The sequence below is a fragment of the Meles meles genome, chromosome 12 (assembly GCF_922984935.1).
Source record: "Meles meles chromosome 12, mMelMel3.1 paternal haplotype, whole genome shotgun sequence".
In the NCBI taxonomy this organism is placed as follows: Eukaryota; Metazoa; Chordata; class Mammalia; order Carnivora; family Mustelidae; genus Meles; species Meles meles.
In genome coordinates, this window is record NC_060077.1 from 10770397 (window position 1) to 10787701 (window position 17305).

General features: G+C 39.1%; 1 protein-coding gene across 1 annotated transcript in view; it reads left to right on the plus strand.

Moving 5' to 3' along the window:
- The window catches only part of NAA25 (N-alpha-acetyltransferase 25, NatB auxiliary subunit), a 72966-nt gene that overhangs the window by 38270 nt on the left and 17391 nt on the right, over positions 1-17305 (plus strand). Inside the window, exons 12-17 of the mRNA XM_046025844.1 lie at positions 1742-1949; positions 2763-2852; positions 8734-8914; positions 9534-9633; positions 14075-14226; positions 14807-14932. Of these exons, the coding sequence (XP_045881800.1) occupies positions 1742-1949; positions 2763-2852; positions 8734-8914; positions 9534-9633; positions 14075-14226; positions 14807-14932 (857 nt within the window). The remainder of the gene's footprint in view (positions 1-1741; positions 1950-2762; positions 2853-8733; positions 8915-9533; positions 9634-14074; positions 14227-14806; positions 14933-17305) is intronic.

Consider the following 17305-nt stretch of genomic DNA (forward strand, 5'->3'; position numbering starts at 1 on the left):
GAGAGCTAGAGTCCCAATCTTTTAAACTGGGACGATCCCCTACAGGTAGGCCACTGAATCCAATTATCCTGAAGTGGCTCACCCAGAGTGATGTTTTCATCCTTTGACTTCCTTTGCCTTGGGGTTTTAAGCTAAACAAATGATGACAGTTTTTAAAGAATCTTTTTGCATAGCATTAAAATGGTACATACTAGAATAAAGAATGAATGCATTGTTTCATGACAAAGTTTATCTGGAAGATTCTTTAGCATTCCTTGAAGAAGGCATTAATGATAAGCATCACTAATATATAGAGTAGCTTACAAGAATGGAACAGCTGACAGGAGAAGCTATATAGGCATTTAATCAAAAATACCAAAACTGGGGCTGCAGTTTCTTTGTTGCACATGATTATCTGATCATAATAATTAAAATTCATACATTTGGAGACAAATTGAAGCAACACTGGTACAGATGTGAGACTGCACAAGTGGGGTTTTCTTTTTTAATTTTTATTTTTATGAAAAAATTACATGGATAAAGTTGAAAAAGCCAAATGGTACGATAAGGCTTCTCTTAAAGACAGTAGCAGCTCTTTGCCACCTTCACCCTGCTTCTGGTTCTCTACAGGCAGATCGCTTTCAGCTCCTACCTGTGTCTTCTGTGATTTACCTCAGTATTTCTAAATTACAGATTTGTGTAACTTTGTTTGTTTTTACAGTTACAGTCTTCCTCTGTTGGAGCCCTTTCGTGGAAGGATGATCATCTCACTTACCACATTCCACTTCTCTCCTTACGTGCTAGTACCCCAATTTAGTTTAGTGTTTATTCAGAATTTGTATTGTTGGGAAATTTTATGAAGATTACTTTTCTTACACAGCTTACTTTCTCAGAATTAATCTTTTTTTTGACTGACCCCAATCTGACAGAACCATGAAAGTATAAAACTGTTCTTCAGTTTGTCTAAAACATCAGGTGATCTTCCATTTCATTCTACCACAAACCTTTTCTATCCTCCCGCCCCTTACCCTCACCTCAGAAAATATGTTTTTTTTAAAGATTTTATTTAAGAGAGAGAGCTGAGAGAGAGGGAAAAGCAGACACCCCACTGAGCAGGGAGTCCGACATGGGGCTTGATCCCAGGACCGTGGGATCATGACCTGACCCAAAGGCAGATGCTTAACCACAGAGCCACCCAGGCTCTCCTAAAATCATTTTAATGCAAGATGTTAGCATTGGGAGAAACTGGATGAGAAGGGTACCTGGGATCTCTCTGGATTATTTCTTAAATCTGCATGTGAATCTGTATCTGAAAATAAAACTTTAATTAAAAAGCAACATAAGGCCGCTGACATAACTATTCCTCTTAACGTGTAATATTTTCTGTAAGAATTCCCTTGTATATTAGTTGTAATTGTAGGTTTGTTTTTGGTAATCTGCTCTTTTTATAGCCTTCCTAATCAAGCTTTTCATTGTCATATCATTATATCATGTTGTGTGGACTAATTTATGAAACATTTTCACAATTCTTTTAATCTGTTAGTATAGTACCCGGTATTGAGAGATGACTTGTGGCCAGCAGTTAATGAGAATGCCATTTCTGTTGCCTTTTATCAGCATTGTGTGCTGTTAGAAATTTTTTTGTTTTAGTAATTTTGGTAGATAGAAAATGCCTTTTTCTAGATCACTTCAGCATTTGTTAATTACGGCCTGCCAAAGATGAGTTCTCTTTTGAGATTGGTGCCTTTTTTCTACATTGCAGTTTATTAATCAGTTACTTGGAGTTGTTCCTTTGTCGACACCAACTGAGGAGAAGCTGGCGCTGCCTGCGGACATCAGAGCTCTGCAGCAGCATCTGTGTGTCGTGCAGCTGACGAGGCTGCTCGGCTTGTACCACACTATGGATAAAAACCAGAAGCTGAGTGTTGTCAGAGAACTGATGCTAAGGTATCAGCATGGACTAGAATTTGGTGAGCATTCTTTCAAAATGTGTAGTAGTTGCCTGATTTGCTAAGTTTTAGTCTGTTGGTTTTGTTTTTGTTTTTTTTTTTAATCACTCAGAGCACCTTGTTTTAATGAGTTTGGCAAGGAGCTTATTCTGTCAGATGGGAAGACTGTTCACATATAAAGCCTTTCTTAAGTTTGGAGTTTTAAATAATGATAGTTGTCCAGATTCTTCTTGATTGCGCTAGCTCTGTCACACTGGGGCTCATATGAATTACGTGGAGCTTATGATTAATTGTGACATTTTCTGCTTATCAGCCTTAGTATTTTTAATATATAGACTGAAATTGAACAACGTGAATGTTGTAGATTATGAGGTAAATGTTTAGTTCAGAAGTAGATGATCTTTTGCTAGATATATGTGATAAAGTGTAAATTATGTGACCAGATGATGTCAGTGTTTCTCTAAGTGTAATCTGAATCATTAGGTGAAGTAATGAGTGTACTATTACTTTAGTTGTACATGGCCCTTGGCTTCTGTTCTTCTCTTTCCCTGAAACCTCCTTCCAAATCTTGCTGCTCTCCCTTTGGGGCCATTGCAGATACCACCTTTGTTCTAGAACTCTTCCTTCTGCTCCAGCTGAGTGTGGCCTTACCTTCTTTTGAATCCTTTGATTCATAGCTTACATTTTTCTTCTGGTATTTATATGCCTCTTACTACTTTCATTTCCTCTTTTTTATCTTCTCCCTCCTGTCACTTTCGTGCTTTAAAAAACTCCTTTGGGGCAGTGAGAGTTGAACAAATGTTAAAATACAAATATGGGATTTTTTCCCTACAGGGAAATCCTGTTTGAAAACCGAATTGCAGTTTTCAGACTATTACTGTCTCCTTGCTGTCCATGTGCTTATTGATATATGGAGAGAAACAGGTAAGGAAGAGTGATTTCAGTTTGACTTTATGCTTTACTTTTATTGATTATAAATCCTGAGACTAATTACGTAATCCAAGAGTTTGATTTATGCTTTTAGGTTTTTCCTCCTTGCCCTTCTCCAGGGTGCTTCTAGAAGAACCCATCTCCAGATAATCCCCCCTCTGTAATCCAGATAATCTTAAATCAGTGCACATCTGTTCTGTTTTTATTTTTTAAATTTTATTAATTGAAGTACAGTTGATACACATTACATTAATTTCAAGTGTACAACATAGTGATTTGGCAGTTCTGCACATCATGCCCTGCTCACCACAAATGTAGCCAGCATCTGTTGCCATGTACCACTGTTACAGTACCAGTGACTGTATTTCCCACCCTGTGCCTTTCAGCCCTGTGACTTACTCATTCCATGACCAGAAGCTTATACCTCCCACTCCTCTTTTTTCCCACCACCCTCCGTCCCTCCTGACAACCGTCAGTTCTCTATTTATAGGTCTGTGTCTGCTTTTTTGTTTGTTCATTTTATTTCTTAGATTACACATGTAAGCGAAATCATATGGTATTCGTTTTTCTCTGTCTAGCTTATTTCACTAGCATAATACCGTCTAGGACCATCCATGTTGCAAATGGCAAAATATTCTTTTTTGTGGCTGAATAATATTCATATATGTGTGTGTGTGTGTGTGTGTGTGTGTGTGTGTGTGTGTGTGTGTGTGTACACACCACATCTTCTTTATCCATTTGTCAATTGATGGACGCTTGGTTTGCTTCCGTATCCTGGCTATTGTAAATAATGCTGCATGTGTATATCTTTTTTCAGTTAGTATTTTCATTTTCTTTTGATAAATACCCAGTAGTGGAATTACTGAATCATACGGTATTTCTGTTTTTAATTTTTTTTGAGGAACTTCCATGCTGTTTTCCACAATGGCTGCACCAATTTACATTCCCAGAAGCAGTGCATGAGGGATCCTTTCTCTCCACATCCTTGTCAACACATGATATTTCTTGTTCTCTGTTACATTTTTAAACATTTGCGAAAAGTGAATAATGACGGAACTACCACAATTAAAATAAGAGAAACTGATTCAGAGAAAGATGTATAGGTCCATGAAATGGAATAGCCCTTTTTATTCACTTAAAAAAATGTTTAGGAGGGCGCCTGGGTGGCTCAGTGGTTTAAGCCGCTGCCTTCGGCTCAGGTCATGATCTCAGGGTCCTGGGATCGAGTCCCACATCGGGCTCTCTGCTCGGCAGGGAGCCTGCTTCCCTCTCTCTCTCTCTGCCTGCCTCTCTGCCTACTTGTGATCTCTCTCTGTCAAATAAATAAATAAAATCTTAAAAAAAAAAATGTTTAGGAGAATGTACTCTTTTTGGAATGTAATTCTAATTAACCTGTTTAGGACAGAAATACAATATATGCTGAAGGAAGCATCATATATCCTTGAGCAAGAAAAGGATGATTCAGCGAATGATATTGAGATTCCCTTTAGGTCTCACTCCTGACATTTTCTTTTATTAGCAGTTTTTTGGGAAAAGAAATTTAGGTACTTAATTGCATATTATTCACGAGAATAAATTGCACAAGAAACAAAGGGCTGGGGAGACAGTACTGTGTGTGGTGGACACAGCCCTGCCCTCGGGGATCATTTCATGGAGCACTTATTTTCATACTGTCACCCTCGGGCTGAAAACCCTTCAGAGGTGCCCTGTTTTCCTGAGGGTAAAGGTCAGCCTCTTTAGGATAGTTTACAGTGCTCTGTATAACCTAGCCTCTGCCTATATCTCTAAATTCTTAGGTACTTACAGCCTAAATCTGCTGGTTTTTTGCTAGTATTAGTGAACGTCATGTGCCTCTATTTGAAATAACTTCCTTCCTTCCTTCATCTAACTTTTACCTCTGACGAGCCTGTCTTGATTTCACACTCCTCCCCCTCCCCCCCCACTGCAGAGTTTATGCCTCTTCTGAACTTTTATAGGATGTTGTGTGTATCCTTGTGCTAGTACTTGTTATACTGTATTGTACCGGAGATGGGGCTGGAATCCTTTTTATCACAGTCTTTGTCATCTGAGCCCCAGAATCCTAAGTTTGCATAGAGCTGTAAAACACCCATGAATGAACCGACCTCTTAGTAATTTGATCCCTGCTCAGATACCCTTCCCCACTTATTCTAGCATCCATTCTTGCTCATAAGTGACTATATGGCTTTGCTAATCCCTTGGTGTTTTTTAGCAACATGCCCAGTATAGCAATAGCAGCTAACATTTGTTTATCAACAGGCCCTTGAAAGTGCTTTACATGAATTAGGTAATTTAAACCTTATAATATAGTTAAGATTGGTGCAGTTTTATAGATGAAGGAAAGACAGGGCAGAGAAAGAAGTTAAGCAAATTGTCCATAATCATACAGTGCAGATACATTGAAAAATTGCCAGTATTATAAAGATGCAGGGTTTCTTGCAGTCAGTGAAAGTGAGGTTGAAGTGCTCTAATTAGAGGCATAGTCATTGTCCAGGGTGGATCTGACAGATATTAGAAATCTGTAGAAATTCGGTATGAATGTTGGAAGACTCTGATTTGAATGTGAAAGATTAAGAAGAGCACTTTTAAAATTTTTTTTTTTTTTTTTTTTTTTTTTTTTTTTTTTTTTTTAAAGATTTTACTTATTTAGGGGCACCTGGGTGGCTCAGTCATTAAGTGTCTGCCTTCGACTCAGGTCATGATCCCAGGGTCCTGGGATCGAGCCCCGCATTGAGCTCCCTGCTCAGTGGGAAGCCTGCTTCTCCCTCTCCCACTCCCCCCTGCTTATATTCCCTCTCGCTCTATGTCTCTCTCTATCAGATAAATAAACAAAATCTTAAGAAAAAAAAATTACTTAAAAGATTTTACTTACTTATTTGACAGAGAGAGACACAGATTGAGAGGGAGCACAAGCAGGAGGAGTGGGAGAGGGCGAAGCAGGCTTCCTGCTGAGCAGGGAACTGAGGCAGGGCTCTATCCCAGGACTCTGGGATCATGACCTGAGCCGAAGGCAGACGCTTAACGACTGAACCACCCAGGTGCCCCTAAGAAGAGCACTTTAAGAAGTTGATGATGCTCTCAGATATTTTGCCAAAAGGCATTTGTTTATGATTCTGCAAAAGTAAAATGGGGAGTTAAGGGTGTCTTTTTTCCCCTTTAGTTGTTTTTTTTTTTTTTTTTTAAGATTTTATTTATTCATTTGACAGAGAGAGAGATCACAAGTAGGCAGAGAGGCAGGCAGAGAGAGAGGAGGAAGCAGGCTCCCCACGAAGCAGAGAGCCCGATGCTCCCCTTTAGTTTTATTGAAGAAATGTGATTGACATGGGGCGCCTGGGTGGCTCAGTGGATTGGGCTGCTGCCTTCGGCTCGGGTCATGATCTCAGGGTCCTGGGATCGAGCCCCGCATCGGGCTCTCTGCTTCGTGGGGAGCCTGCTTCCTCCTCTCTCTCTACCTGCCTCTCTGCCTACTTGTGATCTCTCTCTCTGTCAAATAAATTTAAAAAAAAGAAAGAAAGAAAGAAAGAAAGAAAGAAATGTGATTGACATATTACATTGTATTAGCTTAAGATTGTATAGCTTAATATGTATAACATAATGATTTGATATATGTATATCATGAAATGATTACCACCATAAGTTTAGTTAATATCTGTCACCCCATAGTTAGATTTTTTTCTCGTGATTAGAAATATTAAGATCTACTCTCCTAGCGGCTTTTGAGTATACAGTACAGTATCATTAAGTGTAGTCCATACTGTACATTAATATATCTCTAGAACTTACATCATTTTGTTATATTACAACATTTGGTTAGAAAAATTTTTCCCAAAAAGCCTAATCAGTCCATCATGCTCTTTTCTTTTTTTGCTTCATGCTCTTTTGATTTGGTGATGAATTTGCGTAGAGTTGTAGTTATAGCCTAAATTTTGCAAAATAAAATAATAAATATCCTTGTAATGGTTTAATAGTTTAGAAAAATATATAAATTATACTTTTTTAATGTTTATTTTGAAATTTTGTTTCCATTTTAAGGAGATCTTTTTTTCAATACTAGTTATCTTTGAGTAACTAGGATTTTTTTCTTTTTTAAGATTTTTATTTATTTGAGAGGGAGAGCATGAGCTGGGGAGGAGCAGAGGGAGAAGAGTACTCCCCTCGGAGCAGGGAGCCTGACACAGGGCTAGAACCCAGGACCCTGAGATCATGACCCAAGCCAAAAGCAGACTCTTAACTGACTGAACCACCCAGGCACCCCATTCTTTTTTCTTTCCTTTTTTTAAGATTTATTTGTTTCCTTTAGAGAGAGAGTGAGGGAGAGCAAATGTGCATACCAGTTGGGGGGAGGGGCAAAGGGAGGGAATACTCAAGGCAGCTCCTGCTGAGCACAGAACCTGGGGGGGACTCAATCCCAGCATCCAAGCTGAAGCCAGGAGTTGGTCGCCTAACTGACTGAGCCACCCAGGCACCCTGAGTAACTAGGACTTCTTAGAATTATTTATTCCCTTTAATTGTCCAGCTTTTTACTCACCTCTGAGCCCCTTAAGGCCAGGAACCACCCGTGACCTTTATCCTCCAGTCCTATGTCTAGTGTTGCTCCAGAGTTTAGGTCAGTATTGCTGAATTCAATAAAATGATAGTTGTGAAGACTAGGTAGCAACATGGGAAAACACTTCAAAGAGCAGAACACAAAATTAGATGATGTCGTGATTGCTACTGTGTAAAAGTGATTCTGATTCAAAGGCAATACATTAAAGTCATAATGGTAGTCTGCATAGATTATAGGTATGCATAGTTTGGATAGGATTATGGATATTTACCTAAAACCCCAATTTTTGATTATATCTCATTTCTTTTAGAAAAAGCCTGCAGCATATAATTCAAAAAGCTCAAGGCATGGAGCTTTTACTTTAAGTGTTTTAAGGTTTAGTTTAAGTTTTCTCTAACTGTAAAAATAATTTATGAAAGTATTGGAAAACAGCTTATTTTAATCTTACTTTTCCAAGTTCTAAAAGATATTCTAAAAGCTGGCATATTTCCTTCTTTTTTTTTTCTGTGCATGTCTTATAGACTAAAGATCACTTCTTCATACTAATTTGAATTCTGTGTGCTTTACCGAACTGTTACTGTATAAGTATTTTCCCTCATTACTAAAAACTCATTAATATCAAATGGCTGCATAATGTGGGTTTTATTATAATTTACTTAATCATTCCCCCATTATTAGTACAATGAATATTTTTGTATATAAATGTTTATCTCCATTTCGTATTATTTTCTTAATGAAAATAAGTTCATGAAAAAGAAGTTATTTAATCTTTAAGACTATTGATGTATGTAACCTTTTGAACTTTGGTAGGCCAAAAATAAGTGTGTTATATTAATTTGATTATTAGTGAACAACTTTTTTCAAATATTATTTGACATCTGAATAATAGAGTTACATATGGAAGAAAAATGTTGTCTAGAGAGAATATCTTCCTGGGGTCTCGTAAAGAAAATCCTGTATTGGGAAAGTTGGTGGACTCAAATTCTCCTTCAAGGTCCATCTCTTCTCAGAATCTAGGATTTTCAGAGATTCTGTAACTTCCTTCATAAACCTGTTCACAACTTAAAAAGTTTGCATCACTTTTGCAGATGCATGTTTAAGAACTGAGGTAACTATTGAGAAACTGTCTATTTGGGGAAATTGCCTATTTTGCTTACAGGTGTATATCTAAAATTTGTTCTTTGACACCTAAACTCATTCTTCAAATAGTTAAGGGAGGTGATAATATCAGTAAGTTTTTGTCTTTTGTTTATGAGAAATCTCCATCTGCTGCTAAGTACTGTGGATAATACTGTTACGTTTTGGTTCTAGGTGACGAGACTGCTGTGTGGCAGGCCCTGACTTTGCTGGAAGAGGGATTAACCCACAGCCCTTCCAATGCTCAATTCAAATTGCTGCTTGTTCGAATCTACTGTGTGCTGGGGGCATTTGAACCAGTGGTGGATCTGTACTCCAGCCTTGATGCTAAGCATATCCAGCATGACACCATTGGGTTGGTAGTATATACTCTGAATACTGAGCAGCTAGCTATATCAGGGTGGGGTCCTTACACATGGAGCTCAAGCTTTTCAGTTTCTGTTATTAAGCTTTTTAGATTAAGTAATCCCCCATGATGACCCATTGCAAAGCAGAAAGATTTTTATATCTTCCAGCATTTAATGGTAATTTTTAAATTTGCACAGTTTTGAAAAGGTAGAGTTTTCCCCAGAGGTAGCAAACAGCTCTATACTTGGAACACATTATCGGGAAGTCTTTATTTCTGCTTTGCAATTGAGATTAATGCATGTTCTTTATTTGTTGACCTTAGAGATCCTTTGAATTTGTGTTTTGACTGTTCTTTATGATGAATCAAGGGTATTTTCTTTATTCCCTTCTGCTCCATTAATCATCTGAGTGTAAGAAAGCATGGCATAGAGCTTTAGGTCTCCCACAAAACTGAATTAACTTTGCTCTTTAAAAAAAAAATTGATTCTGTGAATGAGATGATTTCTGTGGCAGGCTGTTTTAACTTCCCTGTGTGCCTATTTATCTGCTATAATAATTTGAAGTGTAGTTGGTACTGGAGGTGGTAAGTATAACGTATTTTTTTTCTTTGTTTCCTTCTGACCTAGCTATCTTTTGACCCGATATGCCGAATCCCTAGGTCAGTATGCTGCTGCATCCCAATCCTGTAACTTCGCACTCAGGTTTTTCCACTCCAACCAGAAAGATGTAAGTGAAAAATATTTTTTAAAAATATGTTCTTGCCTGCTGAATGCACGCGAGTCAGAGAACACCTTCCCTTGTGTGGCACGTGTGCATGTTGAATGCACCATGCGTACTTGCAAGTGCCTTAGGCCATAGCTTACTGGCCACGTCTGTTAGGTGGAGGTTAAGAGTTTTTGTGGTTGCTAGAGTGGGTGTGTTTAACAGAATCCATGCAAAGGTACAGTTAAAACACTATTAACAGAGTAGTAAGTGGTATTCCTCTTAGTTCTAAGGGACTTTTTCTAAGGGAATAAGAGGTAACCCTTAAGTGTTTATAGCCTGGGATGTCGTAGAAGATTCTGTAACAGCAGCTGCTCTGTGTTACCATTATTTCCGAAGTTTATACTACCATGCTCTTTGCCAACATCCAGTGCTCTCGTATTTTCTTAGAATTATAAAATTGTCCAGTTGAAGGACATTTCAAGAAACTTGTGTCAATAGTGTGTTTTTTAAAGTAGCAGTAAATAAGATAGAGCTATGTGCCATAATGAAAGGAAGGGATTTGCACCATATTTTTCACTGCAGGCAGACTTGGTCTCCACTTGTCAGTTAAGCAGAAGTTTTGTATAGTCTCTATAATCAGTCAACCAACTGTGTAAATCCACCTTGAACACAGGTGAAAAGAAGGCAAGTCTCTAGGATGGTCATTGCCTGCTTTGTTCTCATGTGCTTCTAAAACTCATTGCTTGGAATTCGGCCATGCCAGATATCTGCCCATAGTTTTCTCTTTTCATGGTCTAACAGCAACTAAGGAACTTGGCAACAGAGCTGGTTTTTGGGGTGGTTCTTTTGTAACTGTAACAGCTGCGGTTAATCTATCTTCCATCGAATTTTTTAGCCTTGTATTAAACAGAAGGCAGAGCGGAAGCATTTCTGAACAATGGAATACAGGTTTATTGTTGTCAGCTTGCAGTAATTCTGTCCTGGTAAGCCTTATGGCAAGGCCTAGAGGACTGATGTAGCAAGGGATGGTAAGCTGTGCATCAGTTGGCTTTTAAGCCCTATTCCCCTTCCCCCATGGCACTCTCCAGTATTTGGGATCTCTGTTCATACCTTATTTTGTGCCATACCTCCTGATCAGGGAGAGAGGGAAGTAGGCATCATGCTGCCTGGAAGGTGCTGGCCTGGCTTAGAGATCCGAGGGCATCTCTAGGACCTTGGATTTCTAAAATATCTTAGCACAAGTGGGCAGTTGAGTTATAAGTCTGTGTGTTTGTACTGTGTGTTCAGGTATCTGTGCTTGCCCTTCTCTGTTCTTAAGAAGTTTCACTAAGTCAAGGGAAAAAATCAAATCAAAAGTGTTTCTCAAATCTCATTATTCTGGCTGTCACTCTGTATTTCTAAGAAAAAGGTTAAAGAAATATTTACTGATAACTCCTTTTCAAAGTTTTGTTTCTCTGATAGCTCTGAGGTGGAAGTTGGGGTAAATAATGGATTAATCCATGCCTGGTGGCTGGTTTTATTCCAGTTTTTAATCATCCAGCATTCTAGAAGCACCATATTGTTCCCGATTTGGTCAATAAGGCACATTTCATATGCTATTGAAAATTAAGCTTTGCTTCCCCCCAACCCCCCACCAATTACTGTGTCTAAAGAGTTGTTTTGAAAACAAAACACACCTACCCCAAAACAAAACAACTCAAGTTACTGTTAAAGAGAAAGGAGATCTTCAGGAATCATTTGAGAGGGTATGTTGTTCTCAGTGCCTTTTTTTGTTTCTGAAGTTTTGCTGATGGTTATGTGAGGCAGAAGTGACTAATTGATCCGAATGTATGTGATGATGGACCTGATCATTTTATTGATCTGGGAATAGGACTCTCTGCTTGAAATTTATTTTTATTACTACGAGAGAGCTTATTTAATCTTACTAAAGTAGATAATCTTTGGGGGGGTCCTAGAAGCAAAAGCAAAAACCAGTACAGCAAGGAAAATGCACCTTAAACCTTCATGCCTAGCTTGAGTCCCAAAATAGGGAACTTCGGACTGTGGTGTGGACTATTTCCTATAGGAATTTGAGGATAAGAAAGAGCACGATTTTAGTGTTGTCTTGTATGTGTTAACCCTTCCGATAGTATTAGATCTTTGGAAGGCTAAAGCCCTACGTTCTACATCTTTTATTCTTGGTGGTTTTTGAGATCTCCAGATGGTTCTTTCTTGATTGACTGGTGTATTTCAATTCTCAACTTGATCTTCGAAAGAACACTTTTGCTCCTTAACTGGAAAATCCAGTGTTCTGCTTTGTAAGGCTTCGTGCTATGGGATTGAAATTTGTATTTGGAAGGTCTACACAGGGATTTTCTTTTTGGAAAGGTCATCATTGTCATCTTACTTTGGAATAGATTTTTACAATGTGAGACTTAGAGACAGATTTTCTTATCTCCAAAAGTTACTTCTGTGTTTGTACTTCAAAAAATAATTTCCTGTTAAAAGTCTGTTTTAGGTATTCATGAAGATGATCATTCAGGGTTGATGTCCATCTATTTTGTTAATTCTTACGGTGACCAGGGTTCATTTCAGGAATCCATATGGGATATAACTAGCCTCATGGTGCATAAGTGAGTAGAAATAGGTACGGACAACATTCTCTGATATTCAAAAGTTTTTTTTAAAGTGCCTGCAGTCCCAGTAGGGGTTGTCTCTTCAAATTGTGGATGCACAGGCTCTTTTCTAGCTCTGCGGCGATGCTTTGCTGCAGCATTAAAGGAGGACGATCTTAAAAACAGAAGCCAGAGAGCTGCAGTTACCTTCTCAGTTTGTTAAAGGACTACATTCCCTGTCTATTGCCCCTTACTTTTCTTTTTTTAAAGCCATTGCCTCTTTTTCAAAAATGATATACCATGGACCACTCAGAAATTAAGACTGCCTGTCTACTTTGTAAAGCTGGGTTCTTTTCTTTAATCCGCGTATTTTGGAGCTGTAAATGGTAAATTTGATTGAAATCCCCAGAAGTCCTGTTTTCATCCTGATTAATTGCTGGATCATTATGTTCCTAAGCAGCTGGTTTTTTCAAGCTGTACGTTCCTGCTGCAAGGGCTGATAGTAAACCTTGCTTTTTCCAAGCCGAGAGGCCATCGGATAGGCCTGTGTGTTTAGAGTATCCTGGCCTCTTCTTGATGGGGCATATCGCTGTCCTTTAATCAGGCTAGAAGGTACACTTGAGCTTTTTCGGATAGTCCTTCTTTAAACCTGCAGGATCACAAGTAATCTTTTTAATTTTCTTGTGTCCGTCCGTCTTTAATTTCTCCAGATACTGCAGGCAAACAGCTCGCCGAGGTGTCCCATGGGGTTTAAAAGCCGCATCGAATGCAGTTGAATTAGCGCCCGTGGCGCAATCCCGCGGCCTGAAATGAACCCTGCGAGGCTGTGTATCAGAGGGTATGTTGTTGACTATCGGCATATTTTCCTACTGGGCAAATTATTTAGTCATAATGGAGATGGGGACAGAGCTGACTAAGGTGTAAAAAGACTGGCTTTTCTGGAAAGGATCTTTGGGGCTGACATCCGCTTTGAGCTTAACGTTTCTTGGCCCAAAAGGGTATCCTTCTGTCTTCTGATCCTGATGGTATAGGCCCACACCCCTGAAATGTTCTTCCCTGAGATTTTCTTCTATTGTGCCAGAATTTCTGTTGAGAATTCTTTCTCTTGTCTCTGTTCACAACATTACATCTGTACAAATGTATTATTCTAAAATTAAAATGCATATGGTGAGTGTTCCTTCACTTACTTGTTCATGGAATTTTCCAGCGTAGATCTTATGTAGTTTGGATGGACAAGAAACCTGGTTCTTGTAGTCTTTCTGTCCTCAGCGTGGATTCTGATGAATTCTTAGGGGTCTTTTGTTTGTTGTCTTCTGTCTTGATATAATGCACATAAGCTCTATGTTTGTGATACATAGTACTCAGAAATAAACAAAACCAAGGAGCAGCCTGTCTTTTTTCTGGAAGAGGGTGATTTTTTTTTTATTTGGGTTGGTAGTGGGGTGGTTATATTATTCTGGTGTTTTTGGAACCTTTGTATAAAACACAATTTATCTTAGATGCAGAAAAACATGGAGTAACATCCCTTCCATAATGGCACTAAACGAAATTTTTGACTGACATGGTATCACAAAACCTCCAGTCCTACTGAATTAAAAGACATGACTGCTAAGAGAAAGCCTGTGTGGGTAGCAGCAGCTGGGTGGTGGTGGTGGTGATAGTAGGAGTGAAGAACACATGCGACTGGTATAGGAAAGAAGAAAAATAATGTGTTATAAAGCTGATATTCTACTTGTGACCTTTAAAGATTCGATTTCACATCTTAATTTTAGTATGAGTGTAGTTTGGTTTTGTTTTGCCTGGCAAGTTTTGTCTTCTTTGCCTGATCTGTGAAATATTTATACGGAGGTGATGTCTTTCCTTCCCAGACCTCAGAATATATTATTCAAGCTTACAAATATGGTGCATTTGAGAAGATCCCAGAGTTTATCGCTTTTAGGAACAGGCTGAATAATTCTCTTCATTTTGCACAAGTCCGTACTGAACGGATGTTGTTAGACCTTCTACTTGAAGCAAATATGTAAGTATTGCACAAGAGCTAAAAAGAAACTCAGGGGTTAGATCAGATCCTGAGAGCTGTTAATGGGCTCCTGGGTGATAATAGCAGGCCTAAGCTAGGGACAAATGGGGAAAAAGAGAGAGAGAGAAAGTTGGTGGGAGCAGAGAAGAAAGGGGAAATGACCCAGTGCATGTCATGGAGAACGATCGCATAGCCAGCACCATCGCATGTCTAGTGCACAAACCAGACAGGCTGTGGTCATCACCCAATCCATGTGTTGTTTAAAGGCTTTCCCTTCCCCACTTAAACATGGGGTTTCAGGAATTAATGTTGATCCATTTTATTTTAGTTGAGCTTCCAGGTGCTTTCTCTTGCTGTGTAGCAGGCCAGCGTGATATGGGCTTGGTTCTGTCATCTTCTGTGAACCTTTACTTCTTTTAGTATATGTGCTGCTGAAGCGAGCACTGTGAACCTTTACTTCTTAATAATAAATCCTTCTTCCTCTTTCTTTTCCTTTCTTTCTAGTAAGACAAAGTTGTGGCTAGTATGTTTTCATGGCTGTTTTACTATTGAAATAATACATAAATTTTCTCTATCACAGATCAACCAGTTTAGCAGAAAGTATAAAATCAATGAATCTTCACCCGGAAGAAGATGACATTCCATGGGAAGCCTTGCGAGACAACAGAGACTTAAATGTTTTCTTCAGCTGGGATCCAAAAGACAGGTAACTGGAATTAAACCCCAAGTATTTATTCTTGGAAAATTGGGATGAATCTAAGAGTTTAAAAAAAAAAATCTCTTTTTTATACAAATAAAATAACATGGTTGTTGTAGGAATAGAAGGCATAGGTAAGCCAAATGAGGAAAATGAATCTCACTCCTATGTTGGATTACTGGCTAATCTAAAAATTAGATTTTCCTTCATAGCATACATGAGAAGAGATTCCAGATGGATTAAAGAACTCGTTAAGAGTTCTACAAGAAAATTTTAAAAAAATTTGTTTTGTTTTGTTTTGTTTGAGAGAATGAGAGAATGAGGGGGGGTGGAGAGCAGAGGGAGAGGGAGGGAATGAATCCTGAGCAGGCCTCACACCCAGTGCAGAGCCTGATGTGAGGCTCAATTTCAAGATCATGACCTGAGCTGAAATCAAGAGTCAGACACTTAATTGACCGTGTCATCCAGGCGCCCCTAGAACATATTTTTTAATGGTTAGGGAAAGCCTTTCTTAGCATTACATCAAACCCGGAAATACAAAGGATTTGGTCTCTGTAAATATTAGCCTTCTATATAGAAGTAAATTTGTTAAGAACTTTTTTTTTTTTTTAAGATTTTATTTATTTATTTGACCGAGATCACAAGTAGGCAGAGAGGCAGGCAGAGAGAGAGGGGAAGCAGGCTTCCCGCGAGCAGAGAGCCTGATGCGGGGCTCGATCCCAGGACCCTGAGATCATGACCTGAGCTGAAGGCAGAGGCTTTAACCCACTGAGCCATCCAGGTGCCCCAAAGGGAGAACTTTAAATAAACCAGTAAGAAGAATATAACTAAAAAACAAATTGGACTTAAGAAATTCAAAGAGATGCACCTTACAGTGATAAAGATTTTTTTTAACTGTTGGACAAAGATAAAAAAGATTAATACTTGTGGTCAGCAGGGTTGTGCAGGTAAAGGTGGTTGTGCATTGACATGAAGATGTGACTTTATATAATCTTCCTATGGAGAATTTTGGTAATCTGTATTAAGATTGAAAATTCCAGGGGCGCCTGGGTGGCTTAGTGGGTTAAGCCTCTGCCTTCAGCTCAGGTCATGATCCCAGGGTCCTGGGATTGAGCCCCGCATCAGGCTCTGTGCTCAGGGGGGAGCCTGCTTACCCCCTCTCTCAACCTGCCTCTCTGCCTACTTGTGATCTCCCTCAAATAAAATCTTTAGGAAAAAAAAGATTGAAAATTCCATATCCCACTTAATTCAACAGATCACTTCTAGGAAAGTACAACCAAAGGCAGTAAGAGCACAAACGTGCAGATAAGTATATGACGTAGTTCTGAATATACGTTTGATCCTTGAATAGTGTGTGGTGTTGGGGTTCTGACCCCCTTGTACAGTTAGAAATCCAGGTGTAACTTAACTCCCCAGAAACTTAACTGCTAATAGTGTATTGACTGGAAGCCTTGCCTATGACATGAACAGTTCAACAGCACATATTTTGTATGTCATATATATTATATCCTGTATTTTTTTAATAAAGTAAGCTAGAGGAAGAAAATGTTATTAAGAAAATTATAAGGGGGGCACCTGGGTGGCTCAGTGGGTTAAAGCCTCTGCCTTCAGCTCAGGTCATGATCCTGGGGTCCTGGGATTGAGCCTCACATCAGGCTTTCTGCTCCGCAGGGAGTCTGTTTCCTCCTCTCTCTCTCTGCCTTCCTCTCTGCCTACTTGTGATCTCTGTCTGAAAAAGAAATAAAATCTTAAAAAAAAAAGAAAATTATAAGGAAGAGAAAATACATTTACAATACTATACTGCATTTACCAAAAAAATAAATAAATAAATAAATAAAAATCTGTGTAAGTGGACCCATGCAGTTCAAATCAATGTTGTTCAGATGTCAAGTGCACTGTGATTTGGGGATTGCCAAGACTGCATTCAGTGGTTTGCTAGGACTCAAAAGATTTAACCTGTAGTTGTCTTCACAGCTAAGGTTTATTATAACAGAAGGAGAAATGACAGGATCAGCAAGGGAAAAAGACACAGAATCTGGACAACTCTATGCACAGACTTCCAGTGCTCTCTCCCTTCTGTGTTTCTTAGCAGTAAAAAACACAGTGATGGGGCGCCTGGGTGGCTCAGTGGATTAAGCCGCTGCCTTCGGCTCAGGTCATGATCTCAGGGTCCTGGGATCGAGCCCCGCATCGGGCTCTCTGCTCCGCGGGGAGCCTGCTTCCTCCTCTCTCTCTCTGCCTGCCTCTCTGCCTACTTGTGATCTCTCTCTCTGTGAAATAATAAATAAATAAAATCTTAAAAAAAAAAAACAAAAAAAAAAAAACACAGTGATGTGTGTGCAGCATTTCTGCCTAGGGAAGCCCATTGGAGATTTGGTGCCC